The 20,731-nt window shown below is 44.7% G+C and overlaps 3 protein-coding genes across 3 annotated transcripts; 2 read left to right on the top strand and 1 right to left on the bottom strand.

Annotated features, from left to right (window-relative positions):
* Positions 1 to 7,144: 7,144 nt before the first annotated feature.
* Positions 7,145 to 10,071, top strand: LOC127317797 (uncharacterized). The gene is made up of 3 exons (XM_051348386.2): positions 7,145 to 7,403; positions 7,491 to 7,906; positions 8,523 to 10,071. The coding sequence occupies exons 1-3, from the start codon at positions 7,286 to 7,288 to the stop codon at positions 9,273 to 9,275; spliced, it is 1,287 nt and encodes a 428-aa protein (XP_051204346.1). The 5' UTR covers positions 7,145 to 7,285; the 3' UTR covers positions 9,276 to 10,071.
* A 1,216-nt stretch (positions 10,072 to 11,287) lies between these two features.
* Positions 11,288 to 11,913, bottom strand: LOC127317798 (uncharacterized). The gene has a single exon (XM_051348387.2). The coding sequence runs from the start codon at positions 11,808 to 11,810 to the stop codon at positions 11,565 to 11,567; it is 246 nt and encodes an 81-aa protein (XP_051204347.2). The 5' UTR covers positions 11,811 to 11,913; the 3' UTR covers positions 11,288 to 11,564.
* A 663-nt stretch (positions 11,914 to 12,576) lies between these two features.
* Positions 12,577 to 14,057, top strand: LOC127317799 (uncharacterized). Its single transcript, XM_051348389.2, has one exon. The coding sequence runs from the start codon at positions 12,582 to 12,584 to the stop codon at positions 13,782 to 13,784; it is 1,203 nt and encodes a 400-aa protein (XP_051204349.1). The 5' UTR covers positions 12,577 to 12,581; the 3' UTR covers positions 13,785 to 14,057.
* The last annotated feature ends 6,674 nt before the right edge of the window (positions 14,058 to 20,731 follow it).

Here is a 20,731-nt window from a genome sequence, read left to right as displayed (position 1 = left end):
GACTCAACATTGAAAGTAAAAGAATAGTCCTCCATAGAGGAAAAGCATCGATTGCTATATTTGTGCTAGAGCTTTGATTTTGAAAACATGAAACAATTTTGTCAACGGTAGTAATAAAGCATATGCATCATGTAAATTATATCTTATAAGTTGCAAGCCTCATGCATAGCGTACTAATAGTGCCCGCACCTTGTCCTAATTAGCTTGGACTACCGGGTCATCACAATGCATTGTTTTTACCAAGTGTCACAAAGGGGTACCTCTATGCCGCCTGTACAAAGGTCTAAGGAGAAAGCTTGCATTGGATTTCTCGCTATTGATTATTCTTCAACTTAGACATCCATACCGGGACAACATAGACAACAGATAATGGACTCCTCTTTTATGCATAAGCATATAACAACAATTAATAATTTTCTCATTTGAGATTTGAGGATTATTGTCCAAAACTGAAACTTCCACCATGGAGCATGGCTTTAGTTAGCGGCCCGATGTTCTTCTCTAACATATGCATGCTTAACCATATGGTGGTAGATCTCTCTTGCTTCAGACAAGACGAACATGCATAGCAACTCACATGAAATTCAAGAATGAAAAGTTGATGGCGTCCCCAGTGAACATGGTTATCGCACAACAAGCAACTTAATAAGAGATAAAGTGCATAATTACATATTCAATACCACAATAGTTTTTAAGCTATTTGTCCCATGAGCTATATATTGCAAAGGTGAATGATGGAATTTTAAAGGTAGCACTCAAGCAATTTACTTTGGAATGGCGGAAAAATACCATGTAGTATAGGTAGGTATGGTGGACACAAATGGCATAGTGGTTGGCTCAAGTATTTTGGATGCATGAGAAGTATTCCCTCTCGATACAAGGTTTAGGCTAGCAAGGCTTATTTGAAACAAACACAAGGATGAACCGGTGCAGCAAAACTCACATAAAAGACATATTGAAAACATTATAAGACTCTACACCGTCTTCCTTGTTGTTCAAACTCAATACTAGAAATTATCTAGACCTTAGAGAAACCAAATATGCAAACCAAATTTTAGCATGCTCTATGTATTTCTTCATTAATGGGTGCAAAGCATATGATGCAAGAGCTTAATCATGAGCACAACAATTGCCAAGTATCACATTACCCAAGACATTTATAGCAATTACTACATGTATCATTTTCCAATTCCAACCATATAACAATTTAACGAAGGAGAAACTTCGCCATGAATACTATGAGTAGAAACCAAGGACATACTTGTCCATATGCTACAGCGGAGCGTGTCTCTCTCCCATAAAGTGAATGCTAGGATCCATTTTATTCAAACAAAACAAAAAACAAAAACAAACCGACGCTCCAAGAAAAAGCACATAAGATGTGATGGAATAAAAATATAGTTTCAGGGAGGAACCTGATAATGTTGTCGATGAAGAAGGGGATGCCTTGGGCATCCCCAAGCTTAGACGCTTGAGTCTTCTTGATATATGCAGGGGTGAACCACCGGGTGCATCCCCAAGCTTAGAGCTTTCACTCTCCTTGATCATGTTGCATCATACTCCTCTCTTGATTCTTGAAAACTTCCTCCACACCAAACTCGAAACAACTCATTAGAGGGTTAGTGCACAATATAAATTGACATATTCAGAGGTGACACAATCATTCTTAACACTTCTGGACATTGCATAATGCTACTGGACATTAGTGGATCAAAGAAATTCATCCAACATAGCGAAAGAGGCAATGCGAAATAAAAGGCAGAATCTGTCAAAACAGAACAGTTCGTATTGACGAATTTTAAAATGGCACCAGACTTGCTCAAATGAAAATGCTCAAATTGAATGAAACTTGCGTACATATCTGAGGATCATGCACGTAAATTGCCTTAATTTTCTGAGTTACCTACAGGGAGGTGGACCCAGATTCGTGACAGCAAAGAAATCTGGAACTGTGCAGTAATCCAAATCTAGTACTTACTTTTCTATCAACGGCTTAACTTGGCACAACAAAACACAAAACTAAGATAAGGAGAGGTTGCTACAGTAGTAAACAACTTCCAAGACACAAAATAAAAACAAAGTACTGTAGGTAAAAACATGGGTTGTCTCCCATAAGCGCTTTTCTTTAACGCCTTTCAGCTAGGCGCAGAAAGTGTGTATCAAGTATTATCAAGAGACGAAGTGTCAACATCATAATTTGTTCTCATAATAGAATCAAAAGGTACCTTCATTCTCTTTCTAGGGAAGTGTTCCATACCTTTCTTGAGAGGAAATTGATATTTTATATTACCTTCCTTCATATCAATAATAGCACCAACAGTTCGAAGAAAAGGTCTTCCCAATATAATGGGACAAGATGCATTGCATTCAATATCCAAGACAACAAAATCAACGGGAACAAGGTTATTGTTAACGGTAATGCGAACATTATCAACTTTCCCCAAAGGTTTCTTTGTAGAATGATCAGCAAGATTAACATCCAAATAACAATTTTTCAGCGGTGGCAAGTCAAGCATATTATAAATTTTCTTAGGCATAACAGAAATACTTGCACCAAGATCACATAAAGCATTACAATCAAAATCTTTAATCTTCATCTTAATGATGGGCTCCCAACCATCCTCTAGCTTTTTAGGAATAGAGGCTTCACGCTCTAGTTTCTCTTCTCTAGCTTTTATGAGAGCATTTGTAATATGATGCGTGAAAGCCAAATTTATAGCACTAGCATTAGGACTTTTAGCAAGTTTTTGCAAGAACTTTATAACTTCAGAGATGTGGCAATCATCAAAATTCAAATCATTATAATCTAAAGCAATGGGATCATCATCCCCAATGTTGGAAAAAATTTCAGCAGCTTTATCACGAGCGATTTCAGCTTTAGCGATTTGAGCAGTTTTCGCGCTTTGCATTAGAAGTGGAAACATTGCTAACACCAATTCTTTTATTAGTATGAGTAGGAGGTGCAGCAACATGTGTAGCATTAGCATTACTAGTGGTGGTAATAGTCCAAACTTTAGCTATATTCTTTTCTTTAGCTAGTTTTTCATTTTCTTCTCTATCCCACCTAGCACGCAGTTCAGCCATTAATCTTATATTCTCATTAATTCTAACTTGAATGGCATTTGCTGTAGTAGTAATTTTATTATGATGATTCTCATTAGGCAAAACTTTTGATTTCAAAAGATCAACATCAGCATGACAAGACTATCGACTTTAGAAGCAAGTATATCAATTTTCCCAAGCTTTTCTTCAACAGATTTGTTAAAAGCAGTTTGTGTACTAATAAATTCTTTAAGCATGGCTTCAAGTCCAGGGGGTGAACTCCTATTATTGTTGTAAGAATTCCCATAAGAATTACCATAGCCGTTGCCATTATTATAAGGATATGGCCTATAGTTGTTACTAGAATTATTCCGGTAAGCATTGTTGTTGAAATTATTATTTTTAATGAAGTTTACATCAACATGTTCTTCTTGTGCAACCAATGAAGCTAATGGAACATTATTAGGATCAATATTAGTCCTATCATTCATAAGCATAGACATAATAGCATCAATCTTATCACTCAAGGAAGAGGTTTCTTCGACGTAATTTACCTTCTTACCTTGTGGAGCTCTTTCCGTGTGCCATTCAGAGTAGTTGATCATCATATTATCAAGAAGCTTTGTTGCTTCACCAAGAGTGATGGACATAAAGGTACCTCCAGCAGCTGAATCCAATAAATTCCGTGAAGAAAAATTTAGTCCTGCATAGAAGGTTTGGATGATCATCCAAGTAGTCAGTCCATGGGTTGGGCAATTTTTAACCAAAGATTTCATTCTTTCCCAAGCTTGAGCAACATGTTCAGTATCTAATTGTTTAAAATTCATTATGCTACTCCTCAAAGATATAATTTTAGCAGGGGGATAATATCTACCAATAAAATCATCCTTGCATTTAGTCCATGAATCAATACTATTCTTAGGCAGAGATAGCAACCAATCTTTAGCTCTTCCTCTTAATGAGAAAGGGAACAATTTTAGTTTAATAATATCACCATCTACATCTTTATATTTTTGCATTTCACATAGTTCAACAAAATTATTAAGATGGGCAGCAGCATCATCGAACTAACACCAGAAAATTGCTCTCGCATAACAAGATTGATAAAGCAGGTTTAATTTCAAAGAATTCTGCTGTAGTAGCAGGTGGAGCAATAGGTGTGCATAAGAAATCATTATTATTTGTGGTTGTGAAGTCACACAACTTAGTATTTTCAGCGTTGGCCATTTTAGCAACAGTAAATAAAACAAACTAGATAAAGTAAATGCAAGTAAACTAATTTTTTTGTGTTTTTGATATAGCAAACAAGATAGCAAGTAAAGTAAAACTAGCAACTAATTTTTTTTGTATTTTGATTTAGTGCAGCAAACAAAGTAGTAAATAAAACTAAGCAAGACAAAAACAAAGTAAAGAGATTGAGAAGTGGAGACTCCCTTGCAGCGTGTCTTGATCTCCCGACAACGGCGCCGAGAAAAAGAGCTTGATGGCGTGTATTTCACACGTTCGTTGGGCAACCCCAAGAGGAAGGTATGATGCGCACAGCGACAAGTTTTCCCTCAGAAAGAAACCAAGGTTTATCGAACCAGGAGGAGCCAAGAAGCACGTTGAAGGTTGATGGCGGCGGGATGTAGTGCGGCGCAACACCAGGGATTCCGGCGCCAACGTGGAACCTGCACAACACAACCAAAGTACTTTGCCCCAACGAAACAGTGAGGTTGTCAATCTCACCGGCTTGCTGTAACAAAGGATTAACCGTATTGTGTGGAAGATGATTGTTTGCAGAAAACGAGTAGAACAAGTATTGCAGTAGATTGTATTTCAAGAAAGAGAATTGGACCGGGGTCCACAGGTTCACTAGAGGTGTCTCTCCCATAAGACGAACAAAGCATGTTGGGTGAACAAATTACAGTTGGGCAATTGACAAATAAAGAGAGCATGACCATGCACATACATATCATGATGAGTATATTGAGATTTAATTGGGCATTACGACAAAGTACATAGACCGTCATCCAACCGCATCTATGCCTAAAAAGTCCACCTTCAAAGTTATCATCCGAACCCCTCCGGTATTAAGTTGCAAACAACAGACAATTGCATTAAGTATGGTGCGTAATGTAACTAGTGACTACATCCTTGAACATAGCACTAATGTTTTATCCCTAGTGGCAACAGCACAACACAACCTTAGAACTTTCACATCCTTTGTCCCGGTGTCAATGCGGCATGAACCCACTATCGAGCATAAGTACTCCGTCTTGGAGTTACAAGCCTCTACTTGGCCAGAGCATCTACTAGTAACGGAGAGCATGCAAGATCATAAACAACACATAAGCATAACTTTGATAATCAACATAACAAGTATTCTCTATTCATCGGATCCCAACAAACGCAACATATAGAATTACAGATAGATGATCTTGATCATGTTAGGCAGCTCACAAGATCCGGCAATGATAGCACAATGGGGAGAAGACAACCATCTAGCTACTGCTATGGACCCATAGTCCAGGGGTAGACTACTCACACATCACACCGGAGGCGACCATGGCGGCGTAGAGTCCTCCGGAGATGATTCCCCTCTCCGGCAGGGTGCCGGAGGCGATCTCTGGATCCCCCGAGATGGGATCGGCGGCGGCGGCGTCTCCGGGAAGGTTTTCCGTATCGTGGTTCTCAGATCGGGGGTTTCGTCACGGAGACTTTTTATAGGCGGAAGGGCAGGTCAAGAGGCGGCACGGGGGCCCCACACTACAGGCCGGCGCGGCCAAGGGGGCCGCGCCGCCCTATAGTGTGGCCCTCCGTGGCCCCTCTTCGTCTCTCCTTCGGACTTACGGAAGCTTCGTGAGAAAATAGGCCTCTGGGCTTTGATTTCGTCCAATTCCGAGAATATTTCCTTACTAGGATTTCGAAACCAAAAACAATAGAACAAAGAATCGGCACTTCGGCATCTTGTTAATAGGTTAGTTCCAGAAAATGCACGAATATGACATAAAGTGTGCATAAAATATGTAGATAACATCAATAATGTGGCATGGAACATAAGAAATTATCGATACGTCGGAGACGTATCATCGACTAACGCTCTTTGCTCCGCTACCTTCTCCTCCGAGGTAGGCGCATCAGGGTCATCAGAAAACCATGAGATGTCGGAGTCGTCGTCCTCTGTGGTGGCCGCCACCCTGCGACATTCCATCTTGGCGTCGAACACCGCATGGGCCGCCCGCTCCTCCTCTGCTTCCTTCTCTGCGCCAGCCAGGAACTTGGCGTCCCTGGCCGAGTCGAGGAGGTCATCGGTGTTGTCGTCATCGTCGAACTCCTCGTCGAAGCTCGAGGCCGAAGGAGCTGGAGTCGGAGGTGGAGGTGGAGGAGGAGGCGCGACAGCCTAGCCACGGCCGGCGCTGCTCATGGTGGCAAAGGTGGAGCTTGAGCGGCAGCAGCGCTACGGTGGAGGTTGTGCGGCGGCTAGGGTTTAGTGTGGGAGGAGATGAGAAGCGCGCGCCCCTGTTTATATAGACCGGAGGCAGGCGACAGCCGCGACACGCGTGGCATTGCCATTACGCGGCCGCAGACCGCGAAGCGACGCCTCGACGCAACTACTGGCGCGGCTGAGAAGACGCATCGAGCCTGGGTCACCACCAGGCGGGCCCGACGAAATGTCCGCCAGACGCGAGCGGGCACTTTGCGCTTCCGCGCAGCGTTCGCAGAGACACATCCGAAGCGCATATTTGGGCTACGTTTGCGTTGTTGCGAACGGCCCGGTCACTATACGTCGCTCCGCTGGAGCTGGTTCCTGGTGCATTTTCAGCCCGCGCGGACGCAAACGGACGGTGCGTCGCCCCGTTGGAGATGCCCTAATAAGGTAGACCTTTTTTTTATCATATACTCTATTAATCATATAACCTGATCATTATAGCTGCTTGCAACGAATTAGAACTAGAGTCACTGGTTTGCGCAAAAATAATCTTGAGTCACTGGTTTGCGCAAAAATAATCTTGAGTCACTGGTTTGCGCAAAGTCTGCCCCATGGGTTGCTGGTATACGCAATTTTCTCTATTTCAGGAGAAAAAAAGACTCGCCCAGGGGAATGAATCGTCAACGGAGTCGCCACGCACGCCGTTCGGGGTCAGCCGGAAGCGGCACTCACTCTGCCTTTGCTCTGCACCGCGCCGCGCCGCCGCTCGCAAATCCGCCGCTCCAATCGCCCGCTCTCCCGGCCCGGCCATTGCCGCCGACGCGGAGACTCATGGAGTTCCGCTTCCGCGCCGGCGACCGCGGGCCCTCCTCGTCCGCCTCCGCCGATTCCCCGCCGGTACCGCTCTCTCACCCCCACAACGGCTGCTTCGGTGGTCCAGGCCTTCAAGGTAAGCCCATCCGGAACCTCTCATCCGATCTCATCCCTACACGCGCCCGAATCCCTGACAACGCTCCCCGTCCCCTCCGTCAACCAGGGCCGCTGCCGCCGCCGCCGCCATCGATCGAGTGGGAGGCGGCGCGGCGGGAAGGCATTATTCAGATGGAGGTGCGGCGGCGTCTCATAGAGGAGGAGGTGCGCCGCGAGTTTGAGGCCAAGGGCAACCTCGCCTTCGCCCAAGCCCACCGCGCAGGGTTCCTGCCCGACCCGTTCTTCCCTCCCGGCCACCTCATGCCGCCGATGGCGATGCATCCGCCCCCGCACGCGCTGCCGCCGATGCCTTTCGACCAGCTTGGAGCCTGGCATGGCTTTAACCAGTTTGGGCCTCGCCCGCACGCCGGGTTTGGGGAAAGGATGCCGCTCCACTGTGAGGAGAGGAGGTTGTCTCCGCCGCGGCCAAAGCCCAAGCATAAGCTCCAGCTGCTTGAGATCGAGCCCTCCGGGAGACCCGAGGTGTGTCCCCACTCATGTCTTTCTCGTTACATTGATTGTTCTGACAAGGGCATTACCAGTGTACTACTTCAGAAGTTCTTTTTCCAGATAAGGCATAAAAACTATTACCTGGATCAGATATTCCTTCTGTATATATGCTCTGTCCTTTCATAGTTTTGCACGCTATCTGTGCCTTTTTGGCTTAGTGGTGTTGTACACTTTATCTTCAATTCACTTGGCCTGGACTTAACTTAGCAGGAGCAACTATAGTTTTGTAGAAACTTCAGGATCTCTCATCAAGCCATGCATAAGTGAGCAATCTTTTTTTTTATCTAGAATGTTGTTTTTCTGATTACTTCAGCGGAACACCAAACCTCATAGAATAGCTCCATATTATTGCTCTTAGATGACAGAAACACCCAGAAAAAGATTATGGGCCCAGATCAGAGCTTAAAAGGATTGATTGTTTCCCATTGATTCCACTCATGTCCACACATTCCTTTAAATTGGTGGTGTCGGTATGTGTAGAGAGATAGTTTGACCGTGAGAGTTAGTTTCATATGCTATTCTTCCAGAGCTGCAGGTTTTTGTTTCATATGCACACCCAATAACTACTGCACTGAAATGTTCATTTCAGGCTCCTTCATCAAAAACAAAGGTCCAGAGGATAAAGAGGAAGGCAGATACAATTGGTGGACCCACTGTAGCAAAGAAAGTACAGAAAGTAACCAAGGACTGGAGCTGTGCACTATGCCAAGTGAGTGCAACTTGTGAAGCTGGACTTAATGAGCATCTTGAAGGGAAAAAACATAAGGCGAAGTTCGCCCAGTCTGGAACAAGTAAGGTGATAACTGATAGCAAAGACAACATGCGGAAGATCACCGGGAATAAGAGTGGAATAGAACCTTGTGATGAACCTAAAAAGATATGCATACTAGTAGATGGAGAGTTGCATGAAGTTGTTCAGAAGAACAACTACCTGTGGTGTGATCGCTGCAAAGTCAGGTGCGATAGCAATGTGACCATGGCTGGCCATTTGCGGAGCAAGAAGCACAATAAACGAAACAAGGTTTGGTCATCGATAGAGGCTGTGAGGATGGATACCAAAATCAATGAAGATTTGAGCTCTCCTTGTGGAAGTAAGGTAAATACAAATGACTCTACTGAAACTCAAGCCCTAATTAAGGGCAACATAGACATGGCCATCCAAGTTGAGGAATGTGGCCTTGTAGAAAATCCAGTGGAAATTGAGAAACAAAGCACAACCATGGCCAGTGAGGTAGAATGTACAAACATGGCCAATACATCTGTGGAAACTCCTGTTGAAACTATGATGGAAAGCAAGGACATGACAAATGATGCGAGGCGTCTTTTGCCAACAGAGGAGTAACACTATACCTTGATGTTTACATATGCCTAGCTCAGTTTCATCATGAGATCTAGCTTTTCCTCTTACCACCCGTACCTAGTGTATAGGGTAACAATAATACATATGGGCAGTGTTTTCTTGTTAAGTTTCTTGACCATTGGTAATCACGGATGACGTTAGAAATCTTGCAAGTCTATGGGTCCAGCGCAATAGATGGCTTGTAGGATATCTAACTTGATTACTACTGTCCAAGCAACTTTGCATGAGAACATTGCTCACCAGATCTATGTATTATTATGGGATATTTGATCATTTGCCACACTTTTCTCTGAAATTTGATTATTTGCCACAGGTCACAGGACCACCACATGTCAGTGAAACAGGGTGTGGCAAATAATCAAATTGCAAATAAAAGTGTGGCAAATTGTCAAAGCCCCCGTATTATTATTTCTCTGTGGGCATGTTTTTCACTTGGAGGAGATGTTTTTATGTAGAATTCCCGCTGTGAATTGTACCTTTAGCTGCATCTGGTACTTTCTATGTAGTTTTGATTTTTCCCCTCCGTTCACTTGTACTGTACGTGGGATGAGGTGGGTTAGCTCGTGACGAGTAGGGTTCCTTGGTGCCAACCTTACTCTAGTCTGCAATTGATTTAGTGCTTTCAACTTTCGTGTATGCTGTGTCGAATCTATTATTTCTGAGTAGTTGCAGAATGTACTCACCAATAGCTGTTTCAGAAATAGTACTCACCCCTCCCTAATCTATAGGGGCATATATGAAATATCAGGTCCTGAAGTTGTAGTTTCCATGATAATAATGTGTAACTGATTTATAGTGCCCAGGAAGGTTATGATCTATATCCATATGAAATTTTAGTATCAAATAAAATGTTACTTGCAAAATATCTGATACTGAAAATTTGCATGGATGTAAATTATGCACCTCCTGAGTATCATGGATCATTTGAAAGGTGATATTGGAATTTGCATCTTTTGACCATTTTTGCCAGAGTGCCCTCGACACGTTAGCTTATGTGTTGCTGGAAAAGCACAATAAATCATGGGACATCTGACAACTCGAACGCCCTGGCAAATTTTGTATCTTGCAGCCTACCAGTGTGTCTGCACTCTGCATTGCTCGGCTGTTCTACCTGATATCATTTGAATTTCAGATGTTATAATCTGAAACAAACAAATTTAGTTTTATATCCTGGACACCCATTACTTGAAGTAAATCTAGACTGATATCTTCCTTGGCTTACTCGCTTTGTTTACTCAGAATACGATAGCTGCTTCTTTTTAACTTGCTGGCTACTGTTCCACCTCTTTTTTGTGCGACGAATGCAACATAGACATATTATATCCTTGCATCTTGATGAAGAGAAACAGACTGACAGATACCAAATATCAGGTGAAAATGCTCCCGATCTGTTTCCTTTTATAAGACGTTTTGACAGGCTTAATTGGCTCGCCAAAACGCCGTATAGAAGGGAACGGAGGGAGTAGTAGATTTAATGGAAAATAAGGTGTAAACGTTTCTATAATTCACAACTGATTTGTCGTGCTCGGAAAGGTTATGATCTATGTTTACAACGTTACTCGGGAGATATTTGACACTGAAAGTTTGCATGGCTGTAGAATATGTGCTTTCCGAGTACCACAAATCTTTTGAGAGACAATTTAGAAACCTTTGCACCGAGTATTCATGCAATTTGTGAGTTTGGACAATAAGATCAGAAAACCAGTGAACGCCCTGGCAAGCTTGCAGCCAATAAGCAACCCATGGCCAGAATTCTAGTACGTGTCTGAACATTGCTTAGCTGTTTATCTGGTAATAATGTTTGAATTCCAGATAGTTATAATCTGCACCCAAAAATATCTAGTCTAGTAGCCTAACCTGGAACACAATGGCCAGTAGATGGTAGCGTATTCTTTTACCTAGTTTTTGCATTACATGTAACATGAGCACTGACCGCAATGTGAGTTTGTGACCTTCTGAATATCACAGAACACAGGTGTTGTCTTGGGACTGAATTTCAGACTAGCCACAGTTCCAGTAGATTTTCACTGACCAAATATTTAGTCATGTACTGTAACACACATTAGAATGCCTGTCCAAGGGTACAGTTTCACTTCCTAATAAAGTTGCAGCTAGATTACATCACAAAGACCACACGGAGGATCGAAGAAGAGCCCAGAGTCTAACACCACGCACACATATTTTACATGCCCTTGAATATACAATTTGTGCTTGAACAAAGGCTGGATGGATGGAGCAGTTCTCTGCAAGCCACCGTCACAACATGTGAGATCAGGCGCCGAGCTGCTTCTTCTTGGCCTCAGCCTCGTCGGTGGCCTCCACCTGCTCCTTGGCCACCCGCATGTCCGCCTCCGCCGCCTCCTGCTCGCTCCTCGCCGTCGCCTTCCGCACCACGCCCAGCATGCTAGCCTTCACGTGCTGAAACCACTCCTGCACGGACACGCCGAACGACGCGGCACCCCTCTGCGCCTTGGCCGCCGCCGGCACCTCCTCCTCCTTCCTTCCGCCGCTCTCCATCTCCCTTTCCTTGGCTGGAGGTTCTCCTGGTGGTGTGAGAAGAGAAAGGAGAGACGGGAAGAAGCTAGAAGCGTGTGTGTGCAGCGTCCCGATTGTTGATCGGTGCATATATGTTTTGTTCCAGTAGCAGCAGCATCTAGACGCAACACGTAGCCCTAGAGAGATGCTCTGCTGGCGCCTCCAGGGGCTTCCAGGTGGGCCTGCTTCAGGGCGAAGCAACCTTTGTAAAGGGACGGCGGCGTTGCGCTCGTGATGTTGCGTCACGGTGGATGGCCACCGTCCGATCTGGAACATCTGAAACGAGCGGTGGATCATCCAACACCGACCGCCTGTTTCTCGTGTCGTCGCGTCATCCGTCGGCCGGCGGCCACGCTCCAGAGTCCTGACACAAGCAAGGCTTCCGTTCCCCTTACCTCGATCTCGCCGGAGCCGTCTTCCCCCGCGCCGGTGAGCAACGCGCCGCCCGTCTTCTTTTGCTTTCTTTTTGCTTTTTTTCCACGTTCCTCTTTGCTTGCGGCGGCCGAACACTCAACCGTCGGCGGCCCGTCTGCTTTTCTCTCTTGAAAATAATATTACTTCCTCCGATTCATATTACTTGCCACTAGTACGAATGTATCTAGAACTAAAATATGTCTAGATCGTCTATTTTAGTGGCAACTAATATAGATCGGAACGAGTATCTTATCTTCTTCCGCCATCAATTCTATCTTCCTCCTGGGTACTCTACTAATTAAGACCTGCTGTTTGGTTTTAGCGGACGGCCGGGACTCCATGACCACGGACGGAGCACCAGCGATGACGATGCCGGGTGACGGCAGAGGCGCCGGCACCGAGCTGGACGACCTGCCCGAGGAGATCGTCACCGACAAGATACTCATGCTGCTGCCGCCCAAGGATGTCGGCCGCTGCCGTGCCGTCCGGGCGTCATGGCGCAGCGCCACCTCGACGCTCGAGTTCATGCTCGCCCACCACCGCCGCCAGCCATCCTTCCCCATCGTCGAGCGAGAGTACAGGCTCGGCGTCTTCCGAGCCTCCCGCAGCAGCGGCACAGCATACCTCCAACCGCTCTGTCCCAGGGGTCACAACGTCTCGCTCCACGCCGCCGGTGATGGCTTCCTCGTGATGTCTGTACCATCCCGGTTCTACATCTACAACCCGGTCATCAACCAGATTGCTCCCCTGCCGCAGCCTGAATTTCAGCACACAAACACCATACTCGGCCTCTACAGCCACGATGCAACCGGGGAGTACAGGGTGCTCTGGTCTTCAGTGGTTGATCGGACACAGAACGAAAGGACGCTACATGTCACGACAGTGGGAAGCAACCAGTCCAGGGACATCGGGGTTCGCATGTCGACAGCAGCGTCGTCGCCTTCACGAGAACGAGCCTTACTCGAGGCGCTGCCCCGAGACCGTTACTCTGCATATAATCCACCGGTCCGCCACCGTGGCAACCTGCACTGGATGCCAGAGCGTGAGATCATTGTTTTCGACACCGCTACCGAGTTGTTCCAGTGTATGCGTGGCGCCACCCACTCGGGCTCTCGGCAGAAGTTGTTCGACGTGCATGGGAAGCTTGGTTTGTACAGCCCGGATACCCGCTTCAAATATATGGATGTTTGGGTGATGGAGGACTACGAGGCCGAAATGTGGGAATTCAAGTACCGGATTGACATGTCATCGATAGAGGCGTCGCTCTCTCTTCATTTAACTTCTCCCAAAAAGGAAAAGAGAAAGGGAACGGTAGTAGCCATTAATCCAATGGCGAGAATTATCAGCGAGATGTGTATGCTCAACGAGCATGAGCTGTTGTTTGGCTATAACGATAAAAACGTGTTGCGCTGCAACATTGATGGCAAGCTCTTAGGAGCGGCCAACATTGAAAGGAGACAATATATTATGGAGCTTACTCACCATCGCTTCAAAGAGAGCATTATTCCGATTCCGTCGAGCAAGATGCAAGAAGAAAGATGAAAAGTTCCCATTCTCCGCCGAGCATGTATGGAAGGTTCAAGCTTTCTCTTGTCCTTGGAATATCTACTTATCTATCCTATGTGAGCCATGCCTTTTGTGCTTAGCTCCTCCTATTTATTAGTAGTGCTACATGCTATTTTGGATTGTCGCGGTTGCACTTCATGCTATCATGCTGTGGTGCTTATTATGATGTGTTGAACATTATGTTTTAATGATCAGAAACATGAACATGTAGTGTCAGTTATATTATAACTTTCTAATGTTCTTGCCCAACTCCAAATTTACCTTCAGTATGCATTGCTATGAAACACGAGCGGCAGTAATGGTGTTCAACGACGGTTTCTCCAAACCGTTGATGAACACCCGTAATGCATTGTGTCGTTGAAATCTGGATTGTTTCTCTTACTATATTTTAAAATAACCGACCAGACCTGAGTGGAGTGGAGACTATGGCCGCTAGTTCAGTTCTGATTTGTCGGTTTTCAAGGGTTGCACCAAACCCATATTTGAACAGGTGTGAGTCCCGTGGTTACTATTTTAAATTCCATGCTTCCTAAAAGATAGCATGCCATCAACCATGTTTGCTAAGAAAATAGTGTGGGAACAAAAGGCATCAAGAAAATATGGAAATATACAGTCTTTGTCATCATGCTATTTGGATGAATACCTTGTCGGAGAGGTACACTCTCTGCTCTTAGAAACTAAGAATTGCATTTTCTTTTTGTGGTTGTTGCATTTTTGTGTGTAAATGGATGATAGTTTTATCTTCATTGTTAGTATGTCATGCCCCGTGGCTCTTGCTCTTTTGCGCCGTTACATTTTTGTGAAGAATACTTACCTTGCGTTGTTGTTTGTATTTGGTACTCAATTATCACTTCTTTTTGTCTGATTGTTACTTCAGTAACGGCCATGTTGACATTTTTGGGCAAGTGATTTGGTTCTTCTTTTGGAGGATTAATTTTTTTAATTTTTGAAATGGAAGCCTTTTGGATGGTTGCGGTAGCACTTCATGCTATCATGTTGTGGTGCTAATTATGATTCTTGAATAAGTATTAATATTTAGAAATATAAACATGTAGTATCAGTGCTATCGCAACTTCCAAATGGTTTTGCCCAACCCCAAATTTATGTTCAGTTTGCATTGTTATGAAGCATGAGCGGCAGCAATGGTGTTCAACGACAGTTTCCCAAGCCGTTGATGAACATCCGCAATTGCCATTCATGCCGTTGAAAACCGGATTGCTTCTCTCACTATATTTTAAACTAACTGATCAGGCTTGAATGGAGCGGAGACTACGTCGCTGGTTCAATTATGATTTGCCGATTTTCACGTGTTAAACCCAATCGCATATTTGAACTCCCGTGAGTGCCATTGTTACTATTTTAAATGCCATGCTTCCTAACAAAATGGCATGCCATCAAACTGTTCAAACATGTTTGCTAAGAAAATGGTGTGGGAATAAGAGGCAATAAGAAAACATGGAAATATTCAGTCACAGTCATCATCTATTTTGGTTGAATACTTTGTCAGAGAGGGGTACTCTCTGCTCTTAGAAACAAAAAATTGCATATATATTTTTGTGGTAATCGCATTTTTGTTGTGTAAATGGCTGATAGTTTTATCTTCACAGTTAGTATGTTATACCCTGTGGCTCCGGCTCTTTTGCGCCGTTACATTTTTGTGAATCATGCTAACCTTGTGTTGTTTGTATTTGGCATTACCTCCGTTCCAAAATGTAATAACTTAATTAGCACTTCTTTATTGTCGGTTGTTACTTAGTAACGGCCATCTTGACATTTTGGGCAAATGACTTGGTTCTTCTTTCGAAGGATAATGTGCTATAACAACAAAAGATTTTGTTTGGAGAAATGTACGCCCTGAGTCTCGCCAAGTTCTTTGTTTCGTGTTGTTCTTCGTGTTAAGGAAATGTTGTTTTTTGAGTACAAATGTTTCGGGAATGCTCTCTTGGGTCCAGTTAAATGTGCTTTTGTCTGCTTTTTGGTTCATCTCTATCTAGACTGAGATTCGTGATGGTTAAAGTATGACCAATTTAAGACAAACCAATAGTATTTTCATGTGGCTCGTGTGGTGACCTGCCATTTTAGTGATGTTTGGCTGGACAAAGAGTTCTAACTTTACCTAATCTTGTTCATGTGGATCAAGCCTTCAATTTAAAATCCAGAAACTTTCCTTGTGTTTCTCTGGGCATTTAATCATGGGCTGGCTTTGCAAAATATGTTTTGCTGCAATAAGCTTATAGGATTAATTTTGTTATGCATTAGAAGCCATATAAACACTTTATGTTTCAGCTGGCAGGTGTTCTTCCATATATATTTGAACTGATCATGAATTGGTTCCCTCTTCATCGAAGCATTGTACATCTTCATAGATGAATAATTATTTCCCCGAGAATAAGTCCACTGATCCGGGTTCTTATTTAAGTTCATTGTATCCATTATATGCCGCAGCCGGTTGAATTGATTGTAGCCTGGGCATTTAATCGTGGGCTGGCTTTGCGAAATATATATTGTGGAAGCAGTTCAGCTTCAATCTTTGTTTTAGGAATATAGTCACAGTGCAGGCTGGTGTATCATCCTCTGCTTTTGTCAGCACAATCTGGATGATCTGTAGTCTACTCAAGGACACTGCTTAATTGTACAAGTAGCACTAAAATTTCCCTAGTGATGAACAAGTTACTAATACTGATAGAATAGCTAGCATCTTTCTCCTCACTTAAAAAAATTCTGATATGAACTATGGTTGCATTATTTTGCGTCCCCAGTTTGGTTAGTTGACAAAAACTTATCTTCTTTTGCTTTCTCTGTTTTTTGTTTTTGGTAGCTTTGCTACTCTTGTATGCTCCCGTCTTCTCGACGGCTTCTTCTAATATATAATGACGCATGCTTTGGCATGTGTTCGAGAAGAAGAAAAACTGATCATATGGCTGTACCAATTTTGGAGTAAGCAAAGAGAAGACTGAATACTAGTAGTTACCTACTTTGATGCTTGTTATGGTGAACCTTTCCCGAGGTGGGCCAGGCTGGGTACAGGAGGGCCTTACATGGTCTGCTTCGGTTGTGTAGCGAAAGCTCTGTCTTTTGTGTTTGCCGGGACCTATTATGGCGATGTCCATGGACACTGTTCAGTTCAAAAGTCTCCGGGAGAAACCTCGTATCTACTACACTCTTCTAGTAGGCGTTGGAGGCATTTCCGGGCCGTGTTCCTAATTTTGTTTGTGCCAAAACCCCTTAATTTTGTATCAAAATTCAATCCCCGCCTGGAATAACTGGGTACTAAAAGGAGATATAATTACGGAGGCAACGTCTTGGCACCTGAACTATAATTATAGATGCAGAACGCTTGGGTATGAACTGGTGGCTGGATGCTCAGCAGCTCAGCTAGGGGGCCAGCAGCTGATTGTTTGTCGATGATGACAGACGTTGGGTGGTTGTCATGGGTGGTGCGCGCCCTTCCGAGCATAGCTCGTCAGCTTCAAACTTATGAAAAGGACTAGTACTTAACAACTCGCGCGTAGATTATCTATTGTTCCTCTTGTTGTGAAGCACGCCCAGAAACCTCAATCAGAACACAACACATCTACAACACCATAATTGGCCTCTACCGGTACCAACCATCCAGAAAATACAGGGTACTTTGGGTCTCACGGCACTTAGGGCATGTACATTGGTTTAGACGGATGCTGTCTGTAATACTACTCCATGTCATCTATAGACAATGATACAGACAGTGTATACAATAGTCTGTCTGTAAGTTATCTATTTTTAGTCATAGCTATATGTGAGTATAAATTATAGACACCCTTCATACAACAGCAAAAATGGTGTCTGTAAGCTGTCTGTAAGAAGCCTACAGACTGTCTGTAACTTTACAGACAACCTCCTTCTCTCTCCTCATTCTCTTTCCTCCACATCACCAAAATCACATATAACTACCTCTTACAGACAGCTGAGTCATCACCATTGTACATGCCCTTATATATGAGAACAAGTGGGATAGTTACTTGTCCGAAGTCAAGTCATACATCCTCACAGTGGGATCCAACCAGCCAAGGTGCATCATTGTCGGGTTATAAAAAAAAAAAAAGGTGCATCATTGTCGGACCACAAACTATTTTTTTTGCGGGGGAAACAGATTGTATTACTCAAACAGTAGCATTACAATCAGCAAGGATGATCTCCATGATCTCATCCGGCCCAGACCCAAGCCAAACAGCTGTGGTCTCATAAACTCTACCAAATCTAGCTAAAGCATCGCTAGCCTTATTTTGAGAGCGAGGGATCTTGACAAAGCCCACCTGATGACCCAGGCAAAGCGACCTAACCTCAGACACAAGGTGACCTAAGCTAGATCTATCTCTATTCTTACAGAGGATCATCTTCACCAGCACAGCACTATCCGTTTCAACTATGATCGGAGCTTGGGTTTGCTGCAGAGCAAGGGCAATACCTTGCATGCACGCCCCTAGGTCCGCCTCCAACGCCGAGCCGCAGTGGTGAAGGGCCCGGCAGGCTGAGAAGACAATCTGTCCCTCTGCATCTCTGAGGATCATGCCAGCACCTGCAATTCCCGCCTGCTCCATGAAGGATCCATTAACGTTGAGCTTGACCGTACCAGTACGAGGCTTCTCCCACGCAATGTCCTGCTTCGGTTGTCTCCTTACCTCTTCCACTCGGCCATGACTCCCTGGCTGCTCCTTCTGCACGGGCTGCTTCGCTTTCAAGATCTCTTCAGGCGATAGCTTCCGAAGATTGTCCAACGAATTGACGTAGCTGCATAGGAACCGCCGTGAACCCTCTATGGCTGGTAGCGGCTTCTCATGTGTGACCTCATTTCTTGCAAACCATGCACGCCATGCGATCATGAGTATAAATCTGCATGTGTCCGTGGGCGCAGCTAAGATGAGCTCCTCCAGTCCAGAGCCATGTTTCCCAATCACATGTCGCAGGTTTGGAAGCTTCCACACTTGCGCCATGGCCTCCCATAAACCGCGAGCATGGGGGCAACGGAAGAGAGCATGATCCACGTCCTCTATCTCATAATCGCAAATACGGCACCGGCCCGATACTTTCATATGGCGTCGAAGTTTGTTGTCCTCTGTCGCCAGCCCATTAGACACGGCTTTCCAGGCGAAGATGCGTACCTTCTCTGGAACTTGGCATTGCCAAATCTTCCTCCACACCGGTTTATCCCCCTCTGGAGCAGCGCTAGAAGCACCCCTGTCTTGACCCTGGGTTTGAAATTTCAGCCCCAACCTGTATGCACTTTGGACGGTAAAAATACCATTCATCTCCGGTTGCCAAGCTAAGAAGTCCGCTTCCAACCTGGGAGAAGTTCTAATAGCTAGGATTGCTTCAGCGTCAACCGGCCGAAATATATCTCTGTTTTTCTGCTCCCGCCAGGCCCCATACTCATCCAATAACTCTGAGACCCTCCTGATCCGAGATCTTCGCGCTGTGCCATAGGGTTTATAATGTGTGGTCCGGGGTATCCAATTGTCCCTCCAAACCCGAATAGATTGACCATTGCCTACTCTCCAGATGATTCCCTTCTTGAGAAGCTCTACACCATAAGAGATAGCAGTCCAGGACGACGATGGATTCCCGGTGAACACTGTATCAATGAGATTGCCTTGGGGATAATATTTTGCACGCAAGACCCGCGCACACAGGCTCTCTGGCGCTTGCAGCAACCTCCATGCTTGTCGCACTAAAAGGGCCTGGTTGAAGAGGCGCATATCGCGGAAGCCAATACCACCCTGGAGCTTCGGTCTTATGAGTTTGTCCCAGCCTAGCCAATGAGTTTTCCTGGCTCCTTTTGTACTACCCCACCAAAAGTCCCGCTCTAGTTTGGTTAGGTCATCACAAACAGAAAGCGGTAACTTAAAAACCCCCATGATATACGTAGCCAGGGATTGAGCCACTGCCTTTATCATTATCTCCTTTCCTCCTTGTGAGAGATCCCCCCAGAGCAGAATGCGTTGTGCCAATTGTTCCTGCAGTTTCTGAAACTTCCCTCTACCCATTCGTCCATCTGGAGTGGGCAAGCCCAAATATTTATCCTCAAAACCATCTCTTTGGATATTCAGCACCTCACTAACCCTCTTCTGGGTCTCCTCCGGGCACCTCTTCTAAATTGGATGGAGCACTTAGAGTCATTAACAAGCTGGCCGGTGCTTACAGCATAATTTTCAATAACTTGTCTCACACGGGTAGCCTCCCCTTCTTCAGCTCGAAAAAATAAGAGTGTATCGTCCGCAAAGAGCAAGTGAGAAATACCCGGGGCACGCCTACAGACTTTCACCGGTGTGATCCCACCCGCCTCCACCTCCGCACGCAACAACTCCGACAGACCATCAGCCACGAACAGAAAGAGAAAGGGCGAAAGAGGATCGCCTTGCCTGACCTCTTGTAGGGGTGAATGCTTCCAATAAGGCTCCATTTAATTTCACAGAATATCTCACAGTGGAAACACACAACATTATCCAACATACCCACTGGTGAGCAAAACCCATTTTATGCATGACATCCTCCAAAAAGGTCCAGTCAACATGGTCATATGCTTTCGACAAGTCCAGCTTATAAGCACAGAAGGAATTATTTGCCATAGCACCATGCTCCATGTAGTGTAAGCACTCAAAAGCCAATAACGCATTATCAGTGATCAGGCGGCCAGGGACAAACGCACTCTGATTCTCCGAGATCACCTCTCCCAACAAAGGCCGAAGTCTATTAACTAAGCACTTCGAAATCACCTTGTACAGCACATTGCAGAGACTAATGGGTCGATAGTCCTTCAGACCTTGCGTATCATCAATTTTTGGTATAAGCACAATCGAGGTATCATTGACACCCACTGGCATGTGACCCGATTCAAAGAATGCCATCACCACCTTTGTGATCTCATCCTTCAGTACCCCCTAGCTCCG

The sequence above is a fragment of the Lolium perenne genome, chromosome 7 (genome assembly GCF_019359855.2).
Source record: "Lolium perenne isolate Kyuss_39 chromosome 7, Kyuss_2.0, whole genome shotgun sequence".
Taxonomy (NCBI): domain Eukaryota; kingdom Viridiplantae; phylum Streptophyta; class Magnoliopsida; order Poales; family Poaceae; genus Lolium; species Lolium perenne.
Note: the sequence above shows the minus strand (reverse complement) of the source record. Positions and strands in the feature narration are given on the sequence as shown.